The sequence below is a fragment of the Octodon degus genome, unplaced genomic scaffold (assembly GCF_000260255.1).
Source record: "Octodon degus isolate 3935 unplaced genomic scaffold, OctDeg1.0 scaffold00255, whole genome shotgun sequence".
Taxonomy (NCBI): Eukaryota; Metazoa; Chordata; class Mammalia; order Rodentia; family Octodontidae; genus Octodon; species Octodon degus.
This window is the reverse complement of record NW_004524831.1, coordinates 971,645-989,558: the sequence shown is the minus strand read 5'-3', so window position 1 is coordinate 989,558 and position 17,914 is coordinate 971,645. Positions and strand designations below refer to the sequence as shown.

General features: G+C 37.5%; 2 protein-coding genes across 5 annotated transcripts in view; both read left to right on the top strand.

Moving 5' to 3' along the window:
* The window catches only part of LOC105740979 (zinc finger protein 709-like), a 33,108-nt gene extending 23,205 nt beyond the window's left edge, over window positions 1–9,903 (top strand). For 2 of the 4 annotated variants that reach the window (XM_023706400.1, XM_023706401.1), the window contains exons 2-5: window positions 5,310–5,436; window positions 5,638–5,695; window positions 7,374–9,226; window positions 9,420–9,903. In XM_023706400.1, coding sequence (XP_023562168.1) covers window positions 5,310–5,436; window positions 5,638–5,695; window positions 7,374–9,226; window positions 9,420–9,442 — 2,061 coding nt within the window. In that variant the 3' untranslated portion in view covers window positions 9,443–9,903. Of the gene's footprint in view, window positions 1–5,309; window positions 5,437–5,637; window positions 5,696–7,373; window positions 9,227–9,419 lie in introns of those variants that run through there. The other 2 variants (XM_023706402.1, XM_023706404.1) reach the window with 2 other exon arrangements.
* A 6,515-nt stretch (window positions 9,904–16,418) lies between these two features.
* LOC101566941 (zinc finger protein 709-like) overlaps window positions 16,419–17,914 on the top strand; it is a 15,342-nt gene continuing 13,846 nt past the window's right edge. Inside the window, exon 1 of the mRNA XM_023706428.1 lies at window positions 16,419–16,530. The gene's annotated coding sequence lies outside the window, so the exon portion shown is untranslated. The remainder of the gene's footprint in view (window positions 16,531–17,914) is intronic.

The window sequence follows — 17,914 nt, the reverse complement described above, 5'->3', positions numbered from 1 at the left end:
CAGGGACCACGGTTCAATCCCCCAGCACCACATGCCAGCCAGCCCCGCCCCCTGGTGGACTGAGCTGGCCACACACACACACACACACATAAATAATTAAAAAAAAAAGATAAGGTGGCTAAGTGTGTTTGTATTAGAGTCTGCATGTTCTCATCTGTTTCACTGATACTGTGGTCTGTATTTCTGCCAGTACCGTGCTGATTTTATCACAGTAGTTTGTAGTATCCTTTTGGACCTGGAATTTTGATGTCCCCCAATTGTCCTTTATTGATGAGAATTGCTTTTGTTCTTCGAGGTCTTTTCTGGTTCTAAATGAAGTTTAGGAATATTGTCTTGTCCGGGGTACAGTTCAGGGGCACAGTGCCTGCCTGCCAAGTTTGTGGTCACGAGTTCAATTCCAAGTCCAAAAATTAAAAAATGTCTCTAGTTCTGGGAGGAATGCTAGTGGTATTTTCATTGCTATTTATAAATTCTGTATTACAATTTTGGGACTATGGCCATTTTTCACTATATTCGATCTTCCTATTCATAAGCAAGTGAGATCTTGTATTTTCTGATATTCCATTTGATATTTTTAAAGAACACTTTAGATACTTCATTTGTTAGACTGATTCTAAGAATTTTTTTTTTGTTCATATGAGGAGGATGTTATTGTGAAGTAAGTATTCTCACTTATTTCTTTCTCACTATGTTTTTTTTTGTGTGTGTGTGTGTGTGTAGGTATACTACTGATTTTTGAGTGTTGACTTTGTATCAAGCTATTACAATTTTTGTGGCATTCTCTATAGAGCATATGTTTTCTGAACATAATACTAATTTAACTTCTTTTCCTATTCTCATTCCTTTTTAATTCTTTAAAGAATACAACATAGTGATAGAAGAAAAGGTTTAGAAACAATGCCAATTTCATTTTAACAAAGTAATAGGAATTCAGCAATGGTTACTATATAACATGATGCTGTCTTCAAATTAGTTGCTCGAAGGGCTGGGGAGATGGCTCAGAAGGATAAACGCTTGACTGGCAAATGCAAGGATCTGAGTTCAATCCCCGGTTCCGCAAAAAACAAAACAAAACAAATTAGTTGCTCGGGCTACCAAATGTAAATGTGCAAGGTTTGCTTAAACAAAACAAAACAATTACTTTTCTTTCTTTCTCTTTTCTAATTGATTCCACTACTGTTTCCAGAATTATATTTAGTAGGAGTGATGAGAGTGAACATCCTTGTTTTGTTCTTGATTGCACAGTGAGATTTCATTTTTTGGACCATTTTATGTACTGTTAACTGTTTGTTTCTCATAGATGGCTCAGTGGATATGAACATTGTTATTGGTAGTTTGCTGTTTAAATCTTATATATCTAATTTATTCTCAAAATATTTTGGTGAGGGGCCGGGGAGATGGCTCAGTAGGGTAAGTGCTTGCCTGGCAAGTGCAAGGACCTGAGTTCAATCCCCAGTTCTGAAAAAAAAAAAAAAAAAAAAAAAATTGATGACTTAATGATAACAGTATAAAATCTTTGGTGGATTCAGAACCTTTCTTCATTGGGTATGGGGTAGTGGCTGAGAGTGTATGTGTGCTAAATTCCTGACTCAAACTTTGCTTTCCTTACTTATGACCACTGTTGTTTTCTTTCTTTGTCTTTTTTTTTTTTTTGCAAAACTGAGGGTTGACCTCAGGCCCTTGCCAGACAAGCGCTTATTTTCCTGAGCCATGTCCCCAGCCCCTCTGAGAGCTGTCTTGTTGGTGCGGAGTTGCTGTGTTTTTCCACAACTCAATTTTCTTGATTCTCTCAAGATTTGGTCTTGTTTCTATACTGTTTATCTTGAGTTAGATATGTCTTACGTTTTTTTTGTTTGTTTTCTTTTGTTTTTTGTGGAACCGGGAATTGCGCTCAGGCCCTTGTGCTTGTCAGGGAAGTGCTTATTTTACTGAGCCATCTCCCCGACCCCTCTTATATATTTTATTTATTTATTTATATTTATTTATTTATTTTTGGTGGTACTGGGGATTGAACTCAGGACCTTATGCTTGCCAGGCAGGCGCTTATTCTACTGAGCTATCTCCCCAGCCTATAGCAATTTTTTTTTCTTTTACATATTTTAGAGATTTGTGTTCAGTGATGTTTGTTCTCTAATGAGTTAATGATATCGCTCAGTCATTGCAGGCCAATCAAGCCCACAGTCTCAAAAAAAAGAGCATGGTGAAGGTTTAAATACATAAGACAAATGGTGCAATTTTAGGGCTTTACTAGGTTCCAAACCCTCTAACAGAATTTGAGATTCTCTGGAACTCAGAGAAGAAACTTCCCAGGGTGGCCCATATTTATTAGGTTTTTTTTTTTTTAATTTATTTTTTTTTAAATTAGGTTTTTAAAAGAGAGGGATATTTAAGAAAACACAAGGATTTTAGCAGAACATTGGGAAATATTTTAGTAAATATTTTAGTGAATTATGTCAGTCAGTAGAACTACCATGGGGCCGGGGAGATGGCTCAGTGGAATAAGCGCCTCCCTGGCAAGCACAAGGGTCTGAGTTCAATCCCCGGTTCTACAAAAAAAAAAAAAAAAAAAAAACTACCTTATCTTTAGATTGATCTTTGTTGTAAGAGTGTGGAGGGGCCAGGGAGATGGCTCAGTGGAATAAGTGCTTCCCTGGCAAGTGCAAGGGCCTCAGTTCAATCCCCAGTTCTGGAAAAAAAAAAAAAAAAGTGTGGAGACTGCATCTGCAAGCTTTTAGTTAATTGGAATTTAAGCCATCTGCCCTTAACTGTGACCTTATCTTGTCCATTGAGACATCCCAACTTCACAGGCCAGTACAGACCTCAGTGGAGACCAGTGACTCACAGTTTTACTTACTATGAGTCTGCTACCTGATGAGGGATTTAGTCCTTGGGCAAACTCACACATAAATATGAAAAGCCAGTTGTTTAATATTAAATCCTCCTCAGAGCTTTTTTATAGTGATCTCCATAAATTCTCTATACAAAATCATTGTATTATGTACACCCCAAAGATTGTGGTCTTTGTTTTATATATTTCCCATTGTTTTCATAGATTTGAATTTCTCTGAATTCTGATGGCTACTTTTTTCCTCTGAGGAAACTTTTTTTTTTTTTTGGTTTCTAAGTTACTTCACAATAAATTCCTGAGGTATTGAAATTTATCTTTCTGGGGGCCTGCTGGTTAGCTCAGTTGTTGAAGTGCCTGCTCATGCAAATGCAGTTAGGCGAAGGATACTGTGGTTCGATCCCCACTTCCACCTGCATTACCAGTCCCTCCCTTAAGGCAGCCTGAACCAGCCAAAAAAAAAAGGAAAGAGAAATTTATCTTTCATTTTTCAGTATGTACTTTATGTTGATAAAATATAAGCATATACAGTCTTGACTTACAAATACATACCTGTTTTTTTCCCTGAACATAAGTAAAACATTTTGTGATTACTTCCAGATATTTTTGTCACATGCTGTATCACGAATCACTATTCTGTTTACATGTGGAACCATACAAGGCTGCCTTTCTGTAGAGATCCATTTATTCTCTAATAATCTTCAGATTGTAATAAAAGATATGAGTGTGTTTTCTCTACAGATCACAAGCTACCACCTTGCTCATGAGGTGTTAAATGTTGTTAATATTCTGTTAAACTACACAGTTGTAATTTTTTGAACAGAATAAAGGGGTGGCTTGTTTGTGACAATATATTTTCTTTACGTTTTTTTCCTTTTGTGGCGATAGTCTGACATAATGTCTTAATTGAAAATCCTTAGAATAAGCGCTTGCCTGGCAAGCACAAGGGCTTGAGTTCAATCCCTGATCCCTCAAAAAAAAGAAAAAAGAAAATGTTCACTGGCTTTGAAGTTACCTCATCACTGAGGCTGAACTTTGAACTCCTGGTAATACCAAACTCATAGAAATCCTCCTATATCAGCCTCCCATGTATCACCACACCTAACTGAAGCTTTCTTTTTGTAATTAATGCCTAATCACTTTGTGATATCCTCATTTTTAATGAGTTTAACATTTTATATATACCCTTCCCTTCATTAATCTCATTTAGACAAATAAGGAATTCTTATATCTTAGTACAAAATGATATTAGGTGTCACTGAGATATAGGATAATATGCCACCTAACTTCTATATTGGGAGGCTGAAAATAGGATTACTACAAGTCTGAGCTACATTGTGAGACCCAGTACCAAACACATTAAAAATAAATAAATGAATGAAATGAAAATTCAGATTTAAAAATGCTGCCTATGTAAAAGAAAGAATGGCTTCATTCTATAAATAATCTTATATATAGTCTATTATTTTTCAAAAGCATTGTCTAGATATATATATTTTTTTCCACTTAAAAAAAATAATCTAGAATTAGCCATCTGGACTCAGTTTAGATGACCCCAATTTTGTTGGCAACATCCAATGCATCATAATTGGGAGCCTGCCAAACATAGGCCTTCTCTCCATCAGGCCTGATTAGGGTATTGACCTTGGCAACATTTTGTCATAGAGATTCCTTACAGCTTGTTCAATTTGGTGCATATTGGCTTTGACATCTACAATGAACATGAGTGTGTTCTTGTCCTTGATCTTTTCCATGACTGACTCTGTGATCAAGGGGAACTTGATGATGGCATACTGATCAAGCTTGTTTCTCCAGGGGATGCTCTTCTGAAAGTATTTGGGCTGCCTCCGAAGCCGCAGTGTCTTGGGATGGTGGAAGGAGGGTGATGTTCGTATCTTCTTTTTGTGGCTGTAGATGCCCTTCAGCACAGCCTTCTTGGCCTTCAAAGCTTTTGCTTTGGCTTCAGCTTTGGGAGGAGCAGGGGCTTCCTTCTTTGTCTTTAGTGCCATCTTGGTGAAAAGGCATCTCTAGACATTTTTTTGATTCTATTTTTTGGGAATGGTGATTCACTAGCTGCCTCTACGAGCACTGATTTAGAAACAGTACACGATAGAATTTCTATAATCCTACCAGGAAATCACCATGTACTAATCTGCTGTTTCTCTAGCAGACAAAAGCAGTCTAGCATCAGAACTGTGTGTAAAACTACATACATAACCATGGGTTTAGTGACAAACACATGGAATTTCTATTTCTTTTTTTTTTGTTTGTTTTGCGGTACTGTGGATTGAACTCAGGATCCTGTGCTTGCCAGGCAGATGCTTATTCTACTGAGCTATCTCCGCAGCCCCTGCAGTTTCTATTTGAAGGAACAACTTCAGTTCAGCCTTGATAAAAGAAGAGTTCAAGTTCTCAGATTATTAATGTCAACCTTCTTTCAGGACATATGTCTGTGATTATTTAGGAAGCAGTGACCATGGAGGACGTAGCTGTGAACTTCACCAAGGAGGAGTGGGCTCTGCTGAATCCATCCCAAAAGAAGCTCTACAGAGATGTGATGTGGGAAACATTTAGGAATATAAAGGCTATAGGTAAGGATGACATTCTTTTCTCATGTGTGCAATGAGAGAGCATTGGTCCTTGTTCATGGGCACAGATTCAGTAAATAGATTATGAAAATACTGTGAACAGTGTTGCAACCCTGTGTACATTATACCATGAATGTAACTGCTAACTGCTAATTTGTACATAATGATATGGTGACTTTTTGTATTTCTGTGGCTATCAATCAGGAAGGACTTGGGACAACCAAATGGAGGAAAAGTACAAAAATTGCTCAAGAAATCTAAGGTAATTTGCATTCATAAAGAAAAGTAGTACTTCTTCAGGGACCATGTGTGAACAAAATATTACACTTACTGTCAGTGTTCATATACAAATTCACAGGTTGAATTTGTATAATCTAAAGATTGAATACACAAATATTACAATATAAGAAACTAAATTACTAGTTTTCTTATACAGCAAGAGTCACTTTCCCCTATATTGGTATAAAAAATGAGGAAAAAAAAAAAAAAGGAGGCCGGGGAGATGGCTCAGTGGAATAAGTGCTTCCCTGGCAAGCACAAGGGCCTGAGTTCAATCCCCGGTTCCACAGAAAAATAAATAAATAAAAAATGATGAACATGAAAGTGTATAAAGTTGCATTTAGGAATTCTATATAGATATAAAAATAATGAATCTTATTCTTTAGCAGGAACTCGTTTTCACCTATCTGTTTATGTATATGTGAATATGGGATGTACATTATATAAATATTGCTAACCAGGAAGCAATGTTCAAAATGTACAAGAATTCTAAAATGTTAGTAAAGTGTTTGAAAACATTCTCCAGAGAATTATGTGTATTCATGTTTTTAATTTCAAAGAATGCACCCTCATATATTACTTGTGGGAATATAAAACAAAACCATTTGTATGTACATTATACAGATGTCTCAAAAAATAAAACTACAACTTTGAATTTGATCCAGACAAAATTGCATATGCATATACTGAAAGGATTTAAAAATATATCTTAGTGATACATATGTACTTATACTCAAAATAGGGTATGCATAGTTTCTCATAGTAGTTAAATTATGGAAATAATTCTTAATTCCTAAGCAACAGTCAGTGTATGCATGGCACAGGAGAATGTGGAATACGATAACATAGTAGTACCTTTTTATAATTTCACTCCATGGTTAGCTGAACCAGCAGGATGTCATCTTGAAATTCATCTTACCCAAATATTTCTCTCAAAATAAGAATTTTTTTTTTTTTTGGCAGTACCAAAATAAGAAATTTTAAAAACGTAGAAATATATTTAATTGTTTAGATACTTGTTTCATTCTGAGCACTAAAAAAATATAGTACATGTATTCAGCTTAGCAAAAAGAGGTGTCTCATCTTCTGACAACAAAAATGAAGGTACTTTACCTCACAATGTAAAATGCAGTAATTTAGACACCAAAAATGAATTGTCATATGTTTTCTTATATGAGATATTATATTAAAAATTCGGAAATAAAATTAGGAAATGATAAAAGGCAAGAGTCTTGGAGGAGGACCGGGGAGATAGCTCAGTAGAATAAGAGCTTTCCTGGTAAGTAAGGGCCTGAGTTCAATTCCTGGTAAGGGCCTGAGTTCAATTCCTGGTTCTTAAAAAAAAAAAAAGTCTTGGGGGAAGGTGTCAAAATGGTAAATGTGTTCTACATATGAATTAATGACTTGAATTCAACTTAATTTTTGCTATTGCAAATATGTGATATGTGTATAAATTAAAGAAAATTCAACTTCATATTAGCTATGGCAGATGTGTACAATTCAAAATTAAGAAATGATTGTATTTTATTGAAAAATGGTCATTTTGCTGGCATGCTCAGCATTGGTTCAGAGTATTCATTCAGAAAATATCTTAGCAAGTACTAACCAGAACTTATTGACATGGAGACCATTTTATTGTGATTCATATTTTGTCTTTACAGAAATGATGAGGGAGCAAAATGCTATCAATATAAGGCTTGTAATCAGCCTGAAAACAGATCAAATCATACTTCAGATGTGAATGTGAATATGCAACAAGTTATTTCAAACCCAGCCAGTAGTCTTGTTTGTAGAGAACCCCTAATTGGGCACTCAGCATTAAATGTGCCCATTTTACCTCACAGTGGAGAGAAGCCACATGATCATTTGGGATTTGACGACAAGCTGAGCAAGTATAATGGACATGGAAAAACCAGCAATGATAACCAATCCTTTCAGAAGAATGTAAGAACAAAATATGGAGAGAAACCCAATCAATATGAGCAACGTGGGATATTGTACTCTGAACTTAGTGAAAGAACTAACCCTGGAGGGGAAACCACTGTTGGTCAGGAAAGTGTGAAGGCTTCCAGCACCCAGAGTGGTTTTCAAATCTATATTCACAGTGGTAAAAAGCCATATGTGTGCAAGCAATATGGAAAAACTGTTAACGCTGAAACTAGTAAAATTCAGGAAACGATACCCATTGAGGAAAAACTTTATGTATGTAAACAATGTGGAAAAGCATTCAGGAGAAACACTCAATGTCAAAGTCATGAAAGTACTCACAAAGGGCAGAAACCTCATGAATGTAAACAGTGTGGGAAAGCTTTCACCAGACGCAGTTACTGTAAAATACATGAAAGAAATCACACTCTGGAGAAACCTTATGTGTGTAAGCACTGTGGGAGGGCATTCAGTGTGCAACAGTCTTGTCAAATACACGAAAGAACTCACTCTGGGGAGAAGCCTTATGTGTGTAAGCAATGTGGAAAAGCATTCACTACGAAGCATTATTATAAGCTACATGAAAACTTTCACGCAGGAGAGAAACTTCATGTGTGCAAGCACTGTGGGAAGGCATTCACTACCCATAAATCTTGTCAAATTCATGAAAGAATTCACACTGGGGAGAAACCTTATGTGTGCAAGCAGTGTGGAAAAGCATTCACTATATGGGGTAATTTTAAAAGACATGAAAGTACTCACAAAGGGGAGAAACCTTATGTATGTAAACAGTGTGGAAAAGCATTCACACTGAGAAGTAATTGTAAAAGACATGAAAGAACTCATAATGAGGACAAACCTTATGTGTGCAAGCACTGTGGAAAAGCATTCACCAGGCTTGAATCTTGTCAAATACATGAAAGAACTCACACTGGAGAGAAACCTTATATGTGCAAGCAGTGTGGCAAGGCATTTACTACATACCAGTTTTGTCAAATACATGAAAGAACTCACACTGGGGAGAAACCTTATGTGTGCAAGCAATGTGGAAAGGCATTCAGTATAAATACTAATTGTAAAAGTCATGAAAGAACTCACACTGGGGAAAAACCTTATGTGTGCAAGCACTGTGGGAAGGCTTTCACTACACACCGATCTTGTCAAGTACATGAAAGAACACATACTGGGGAGAAACCGTATGTGTGTAAGCACTGTGGGAAAGCATTTACTACACATCCATCTTGTCAAATACATGAAAGAAGTCATACTGGTGAGAAACCTTATGTGTGCAAGCAATGTGGAAAAGCATTCACTACAAAGAATTCCTATAATAAACATGAAAGAACTCATACACGGGAGAGACTTTCTATGTGCAAACAATGTGGGAAGTCATTCACTACACAACAGTCTTGTCAGATTCATGAAAGAACACACACTGGTGAGAAACCTTATGTGTGCAAGCACTGTGGCAAGGCATTCACTAGACACCGATCTTGTCAAATACATGAAAAAACTCACACTTTGGAGAAACCTTACGTGTATAAGCAATGTGGGAGGACATTTACTACGAAAAGATGCTGTCAAGAACATGCAAAAGGGGCTGGTGAGATGGCTCAGTGGTCTAAAGCACCTACTTAGAATAAGCTTTAGCAAAACCCAGGGACCACGGTTCGATCCCCCAGCACCACATGCCAGCCAGCCTGCCCCCTGGTGGGCTGAGCTGGCCACACACACACACACACACACACACACACACACATATAAATAAATTAAAAAAAAACATGCAAAAGTACATACTATGTAGAAACCATATGGAAGCAAGCAGTATGGAAAAGAATTCACTGTAAATTCAAGCTATATATGTTAGGAAAGCAGTTACACTGGGGAGAATCATTAAATGTGCTGTCAGTGTGAGAGGGCATTTACTACACACCAGTCTTGTTACGCATGTGAAATTAAACTTAGACAAACTTAAGTGGGCTATGTGGGAAAAGATTTGGTAGTAAGTCCTCAGTTTATATACATAGATTGCACATTGGGGAAGATCCCTGTGTATATAAACAATGAAAGCATTCAATGGACTTTTTTTTTTTTAATCAACCATGAGAAAAGATTCACTGGAAAATCACCCTGTAGATGTATGCGTATTTGGAAAAACCTGTGAAAATTAATCATGTTTCATCACCTGTAGGAATATATGAAAAATTTGATGTCAATACTTGTTCATATACTTTTTAAAAAATACAGTCCCAAATGGAAATATCCTTTAATATTTTTTTTCTGCTTTTCAGTAAATCATTTGTAAATAACTGAACTGACTCTATGTACTGTTTATTAGAAACAATATATTTTTTAAAATTTTATTTATTTATTTTGTGTGTGTGTGTGTGGCCAGCTCAGCCCACCAGGGGGCGGGACTGGCTGGCATATGGTGCTGGGGGATTGAACCGCGTCCCTGTGTTTTGCTAAGCTTGTTCTAAGTAGGTGCTTTAGATCACTGAGCCATCTCACCAGCCCCTAGAAACAATATTGACGTAATACATTTTTAAGCAATGATTTGTCACTTCCAAGTAGGGTTAATGTTCATGTATTTTGGTATTTCCCCTGCACCCCTGTGGAAAGGTATGGACCACTAAAACAATAAATTTTAATTCAGATTTCCCAGTACTTTGAGATTTTCTTCATGTATTTATCTTATACTCTATATATAAATAATAACTTTGAGTTTGATGTTATATGTGTGAACACAAGCATATTTAGAGCAGTGTAATCCTGTAGTTTTTGAAAGTTTGTTTCTTTATACAAAACTTGTAGATTAGCAAATTTTTTTTCATATCCTAACTAGATATTTGCCTATATCCAAAAAGTTACATAAAGTGCGTAATTTCACTTATTTTTCTTTCATGTTGAAGCCAGTGCTATGATTTATATAAAATTTGTTGTATGCACATTAATATTTTACTTTCCATGCTTATACTATTATGACTTCAAATTTGCAGGTATTTTTTTTTTAATGTGTTTAGCCCAGGGTTTCACTATGCAGCCTAGACTTGTAGTGATCCTCCTGTTTTCAGCCTCTCCAGCACTGGGATTACAAGTATCAGCCACCACACCAGGACTCTTGTGTCCAGCTTAGCATGCCCAAGGATGGGGCCAGTGCTGTGGTTCCTTGGGTTGAACCCCAGTCCCTATGCTTGCCTAGGAAGGCAATTAGTCTGTTAAATTCTCCAGCTTAATTTTACTAAAATTTACACCAATACTAAATCACTTGTGACAAATGAGATGGACCATACTTTGTCCAATAAAGGATGTAATGAATTGTGACATATCAGTCGTGCTTACTACAGAAACAGTCAATGTGAGATGCACAAATATGTAACAATTTGCATCATTGGCTTACAAAGACTGCCCACACACTCAAGATGTGGAAGGGTATAGAAGATCTTGAAGGACATGCACAAAAAATCCAGTCAAGGCCTGAGCTAGAAGTTGAAGTGTCTATGCTGGAAGCCAGGCAATGACTTTCAGTTGACAGTGAATAGTAGACTATCATCCTATAGATGTGAGCCTGTTTGGAAAAACTTGTGAAAATTTGTCATCTTTCAATACCTGTAGGCATATATGAAAATTTTGATGTCAGTAATTTTTCATAGGGCCGGGGAGATGGTTCAGTAGAATAAGCTCTTCCCTGGCAAGCACAAGGGCCTGAGTTCAATCACTGGTTCCATCAAAAAAAAAAGTAATAATAATAATTTATATACTTTTAAAAAAGCACATTTCTCTGCTGAAACACATGTAAGCCTTTGGAAACAGTCACAATGTGAGATATACAAGTAGATAAGAACTTACATGATTGGCTTATAAAGATTGCCATATGGCAGACCAGCCCAGACCCTGGATGTGTTGATTCAGGAACTGAATCCGAGCATGATGGCATGTGCCTGTAATCCTAGAAATGGGGAGACTGAACACAGAAGGATCAGTGTGAGTCTGAGCTGCATAGTGAGACTCTGCAAAATACATAATAAAAGAATGAATGAAGAAATAATAAGCCAAGTAACATTTGGCCAGGGAGGTTAGTTCAGTGGCATAAGTGCCTGCTTTGCAAGCACAAGGTCCTGAGTTCAACCCCCGGTACAAACAGAAAAAAGATGACCAATATTTAGTCTGTCAACATATTACACTGGAAGAGTATTAAGAAAGATCTGTTACAATTTTCATTTCTGTAGCTGATCATGGGATCATAGTTTGTATGCAGAACTGCTAGTGTGGCAGTTTCTGTATTTGTTGGCTTTAAACAAACACTTCAGTTTGTCTTGTTTCTTTTCCCTAAAGTGGAGATCCTTAGCATCATTCCTATAAGATGTGGACCATTTGAAATTTGGCTTAGTTTGTATTTTATAGTTTTATGTAGGTATCTCTTGTAGTTATAAAGTATTGTTATAGTTTCCCATTGGCTTTAATAACAGTGTGAGAATGCAAGGCCACAGACACCCTAATGTATCTCTTGCCATCTGAGTATATGCTTTTTTTCTCTCCATTTTGGAGTAATAGTACAGCGTTTCCTTGGCCATGTAAATCAATAAGGTCTCCAAACACTGCATTTACATTTTTTTTTCCTACAGTTTTATTGATAAACATATAGCAATGAGACAGTTTCAAATCAAATCAGAAGTACAGTTTCAACAAATAATACACTGCATATATTCTTCTTAGTGGTTAATTGCTGTACAAGATGCGGACTTGTGATCCTATTTACAAACACCATTAGAACAAATCATTCCAGTCATTAAGACAATGCAACTATATATCTACCCCAACCACTTTGAATACACAGATACAGAATGGACATTCATCGGTGTACCCCATTTTTCCTAAGTTCCGTTACTGAATATTATAGCTGTGTAAACTCAGCAAAATATTCTAAAAGAGTCCAGTAGCCCATAATAGCATTGGGTCTTCTGTTTAACTGGCAATGTCAGAAATTATTGACCTGAGTCCCCCACAGCTTAACTTAACAGCATGGCTTTATTTCTTATATTTCGTCTTCATACTTTTCTACTGGATGGTTAAGACCAAGGTAAAGCAGGACCTGTGCAACAAGAGTTGTAGCTTTTTGGTCTGAGAAGGTCAGTGAAATGCCCTCAGGATTTGTCCTGAGATCCTGTACCTCATATTGTAGAACCTTTATCAGTGCAGCCATGTGGATGAGTCACGACCATTGCTTGGCCAATGCATTTACATTTTTAACATTACATTCCTTAAGAATCATGAGACCAAAATGACCCGCAGAGTATCTTTACTTCTAGTTTACAGGTATCACTATTCTTCCTGGTACAACCCTCTGTTATGGAGCTAAGACTTCTTTCTAAGGCAGCAGAATGTAAGGTGATGAGAACAGGGTGTAGTTTTTGTTAAAATGTCTCTTGGTTTCACTGACTGGTACTACAGTTACTTCTACCCCTTCATTCCTTGACCCATGAAGCTTGGCTATGGGAGCCAAGCCCATAGAGTGCATGCTGACACAGCATAAACACAGCTTTTTCAAGAACCTTGTCCCAGCCCTCTATGCTATTTCTACCATAATTGGTGCCACAAGTACGTCTTCAAAATATTTGAACTTCGTAATGCAGCAGCATCTGGATGGTGATGAACACTGTAAACTCACTGAGTTTCATAAGGATGATGCCGTAATCTCTTTTGGCATCAAATATATTCCTTGGAGTTTAAGCCAATGCTGTTTAGAATTCCATAATCAGAGATAAGGAATCATGTAAATTAATGATTGGGAGTTTTGTTGGAAGGATGATAGGAAATATAAATCCATATCCAGAAAAACTTCCAATAAGAACAAAGCACAACCCTTCCATGGTGAAAGCAGTCCAATATAATCAGATGCCCCAGTTCAAAGGCTAATCCCCAAGCAATGGTCCCTCTCTTGGGAAAGTGTTCATCTGTGCTGTTGGCATATTGGGCCTGCAGCAGTGGCTGTAGTCAAATTATCCTTGGTGAGTGAGAGTCCATGTGACTAAGCATGCATAGCCTTCATTCCTGCCAATATACCCACTCTGTTCATGAGCCCATTGAGCAATGGAAGGGGTTTATCCCCTTTGTTGTTAAAATCCTGTTCTGCTGAGGTGACATTTTGTTGAAAATTTATAACCCTTCTCTTATATAAATAGATCTATTCACATCTTTCATCCCCAAATGTCCTTGTGACCAATTTCCTACTTATATTTCTTCATGTTTCCAAACAGCTAGTTAGACCATCAACTGCAGCCCATGAATCAGTATATAGTTGCATAGCTGGCCATCTTTCCTCCCAGGAAAAATATACTATCAATTACTTGGCCCAAAGTGCTGTCCATTGTGAAGATTTTCCTCCACCAGTGTCAAAGGTGGTATAATGCTGCAGCTATCCACTTATGGGTGATACTTGCATAACACCAGCTGTAAACAGTGGCAAGGCTTTTTCACACCCAAGGAGCTGATGCTACAATAGTACAATTCATGAGGCCACCATACTTACATGTTCCGAAAAGGAAATGTAGGAGCCACGGGCATCCAAAGACATTCTTCATGTAATGTACTCTTTTGACTTGCTCTGTCCTAACCACATGTGTACAGTTTCAGTCTAGGGCTAGAAAGTTTATATTAAATTGAAGTAGAACAGTGAAGGTATATTGCTGGTCTTCCCCTCTGAAAACAAATTATTTCATATGAGTCATGCAGATAGGTAACTAGAAGGATGGCATTTGCCAAGCCAATAGCTGCATACTAAGATCAAGTGATGGGTTGATTTCAGCAAAAAAATACCACATCTGTAAAAGTGTTGCAATTGGAGTCTACTTGATTCAGTTTGTGCTCATGTACCATCATTCTTGAGATCCATCTGTGTGCATAGGCCAAATTGAAGAATTAAATGGAGGGGCTGGTGAGATGGCTCAGTGGTCTGGAGCACCTACTTGGAACAAGCTTGGCAAAGCACAGGGACCGCGGTTCGATCCCCCGGCGCCACATGCCAGCCAGCCCCGCCCCCTGGTGGGCTGAGCTGGCCACACACACACACACACACACACACGTAAATAAATAAAAATATTTAAAAAAATAAAATAAATGGAAGTATAATGGGAATGTACTGCTTCATTCTTCAGAGCCTTGAGAATGGCAATAATCTTCCCCAATCCCTCCAGGAAAGCACTATTGTTACTTATTTTAAAAGTTTCCCAAGAAAGTAATTGTAAAGGATTCTTTTTGGTATTCCACTTATCGAGCCCTCACACTACAGTTTAAGGAACCAGTATGAGGACTGTTAAAGAACAAAGTATATCTACCCCAACTCTGCATTTGGAAAAGAAGGAATTACAGGATGAATTTGAGGACATACAAGATTAACTGTGTTGCATTTTTGCTAGAATTCCATTCATTACCTAAACTCCATAGGCCCCTACTTTTACTGGAGGGGCATAATATTTGGAATCTTGTGGAATTCTAAGTGGTTTAGAACCAGTGGCCCCTAGTGCCCAAATTTCCACATTCCTCAATTTACAGTTATTCAGGTAAATGTGCTTACGTCCTCTTGGGGAATGGTGGGAGAAAGAATAAGCATATAAATTTTTGGTGGTGCACCAGGGTCCTATCTCAAGGGGACTTGGTCTTTTCATTCAAGGAAAAGACGTGTGAAATGGTGCATATTTGGGAACTGCTTAAGGAGCCATGATTCTTGCTTACTTTGATCTGAAATAAGTCTCTTCATATTCTCTTTCTGTTTTGATACTTTGCATCTAGTAAAAGGTGGTTTTTTTTTTTTTTTTTTTTTTTTTTTTTTTGTGGAACCAGGGATTGAACTTAGGCCCTCGTGCTTGGCAGGAAAGCGCTTATTCCACTGAGCCATCTCCCTGGCCCTGAGTAAAAGTTTTATGGATTATTCTGATCATTGTTCTTTTTCTGCTGTACGTTTTCATAGGTGCCTGCACTTTGCTTTTGGCAACTATGTGTTGTCACTTCACTCCTGCCACTTTGAGAACCAATCAAACCCATTGTCTTTTTTTTTGTTTTTTTGGTTTTTTTTTTCTTCGTAGAACTCAGGCCCTTGTGCTTCCCAGGCATGCGCTTATTCTACTGAGCTATCTCCCCAGCCCTAAATCCATTGTCCTTAATTTTTACATTGAGCATCTGTAGTCCCCACTCTAAGGTCCAGCATACTGAGAAGAGCAGTTATAGGTCTGTTCACAGATACTGGTACTCCCCTCATGAATGCACTTCTCAAGGTTTTACTGAAGGGAATATTTTCTGGAACATTCCAGTGTGACAGATCTGTTCTAGCATTCCCATTTTCCTAAGCCTGTGAATCTAGAGACTTCAGCAAACAATGAAATGTAAGGCACCTCTGACTTCTTCAGTGTGGGTCATATTGTGATCCATATTTGTACCAGTGAAATAAACTATTAATACCTTTCTTTATGCCATGTGCTACAAATTGAGAATCACTGCTTAAAAGGCCCATATCAACATACCCAACCTGATCCAGTTGTATTGTTTTCATACCATTATCCCAGACATAAAATTCATTTGTATATTGCTCATCAAGCCTCTGCTTAACAAAAACTTAAAGTTCTTTCAAGAATAGTAGACATCTTCATAGTTTATACAGCATACCTCAAACTATTATTTTTTTTTTATTTGTTTAGAAACAGGGTCTCACTATGCACTTCAGGCTGGCCTTGTCCTTACTTTAGTAGCCCCCATCCTGGTCTGGAACTTGCAGAGATCCTCCTGGCTCAACTTCCTGAGTGCTGGGATTACAGCTGTGTGCCACCACACCCGGTTCTGCGGCTGATTCCGCATGGTATATGAGGCCAAGGATGGAACTCTGGTCCTTGTGCTTGCCAGGTAGGTGCTTATGCCTCCAAGCTCTCACTCTTCAGCCCCTGTACCTCAAACTTTAAATAAAGTGTGTCTTTCAAGGTCAGTCTTGTAGGAAGGGAGACAGTCGTGCATGGCGAGGGTGGATCTGAAACAATATCAGGATTATTATGTTTGGTCAACACAGAATCAGTTTTCTGCAGGTATAGTACCAGAAGCTAACTCTACAAGGGTAGGTCTGTGTATGCCCCCAGCACAAAGTAAAGAAATCTCTTTCTCTGGAAAAAAAATCTCATGAGAATTTAGGTGCTAAATACCCTCAGCCTCATGAGAGTGATCTAAATATTTCTATACCAGGACACAGGAACCTATTTGGTTTTGATAAGAGGCCTTACCTTTACTTCAGATACCCTTCAAAGCAGAGTATTAAGTACAGTTTTTCACCTAGGTGAATTATCAGGAGCCCATGAATGGGTTTTTGTAATCTTACTTGTTTCCAAAGAACAGAAAAACTTAGAAATTTTAAAGTTTTAGAATTTGAAGCTAATAATATGAATCTTAGCACTGTTTTCATTTATTTTATTGCTTTCAGAGTTAGAAGAATTAGTTTGTTGATTGGTTGAGCTAACTGTCCTTCATTAGTTTGTCCAAAGGTGCTATGAGAAACCAACAGTCATCATTATTTTTTCCACTCTGCCATAAGTATACAAAACTCTCATATACAGAGTCAGTAAATTCTTCCCATTTCATAAGTGATGATTTATGGCGATCATAAAAATCTTTGTTGTGTATGATTTTCAACAATTCACAACAAGGACTATTTTTCTTCCCCATAGCACTAGAAAGACTGATCATTCCATCTTTGTATCTCATCAGATTAGAATCCACTCCAGGAATCCTAAAGCCATGAAAAAATTTCACTTTTGCAATTGTCCTTCCCTGGAATCACTCTTATAGAAAAAATTTGCATCAGTCAATATTACTAGAGAAACTTTTTTTGTTGTTGTTTTTTGCGGAACTGGGGATTGAACTCAGAGCCTTGTGCTTGCCAAGGAAGCGCTTGTTCCACTGAGCCAGCTCCCCAGCCCCTAGAGAAACATTTAATGGAAGATACATACATTTAAAAGATTATCAAGCATTAAGAGTACTTGTTCAATACTTGCTGCATAATTTTTATTTGGACTAATCCTATCAGCTGTAGATTATCAACTGAAAAAAATACAGTGTCATTGTCATGGTGTGTGTACTGTTACAGAAGCAGTCTAAGTTACATATGTGAGCAGCACTGGTGCAGCAGAAACAGCTGACTGGGGATTTGTGTCCTAGTTCAGGGTTTCAGTGGCACTGTAGGAAGCTGCCAATTTCTTTCTTTTTCTTTTCTTTTCTTTTTTTTTTTTTTTTTTTTTTTTTT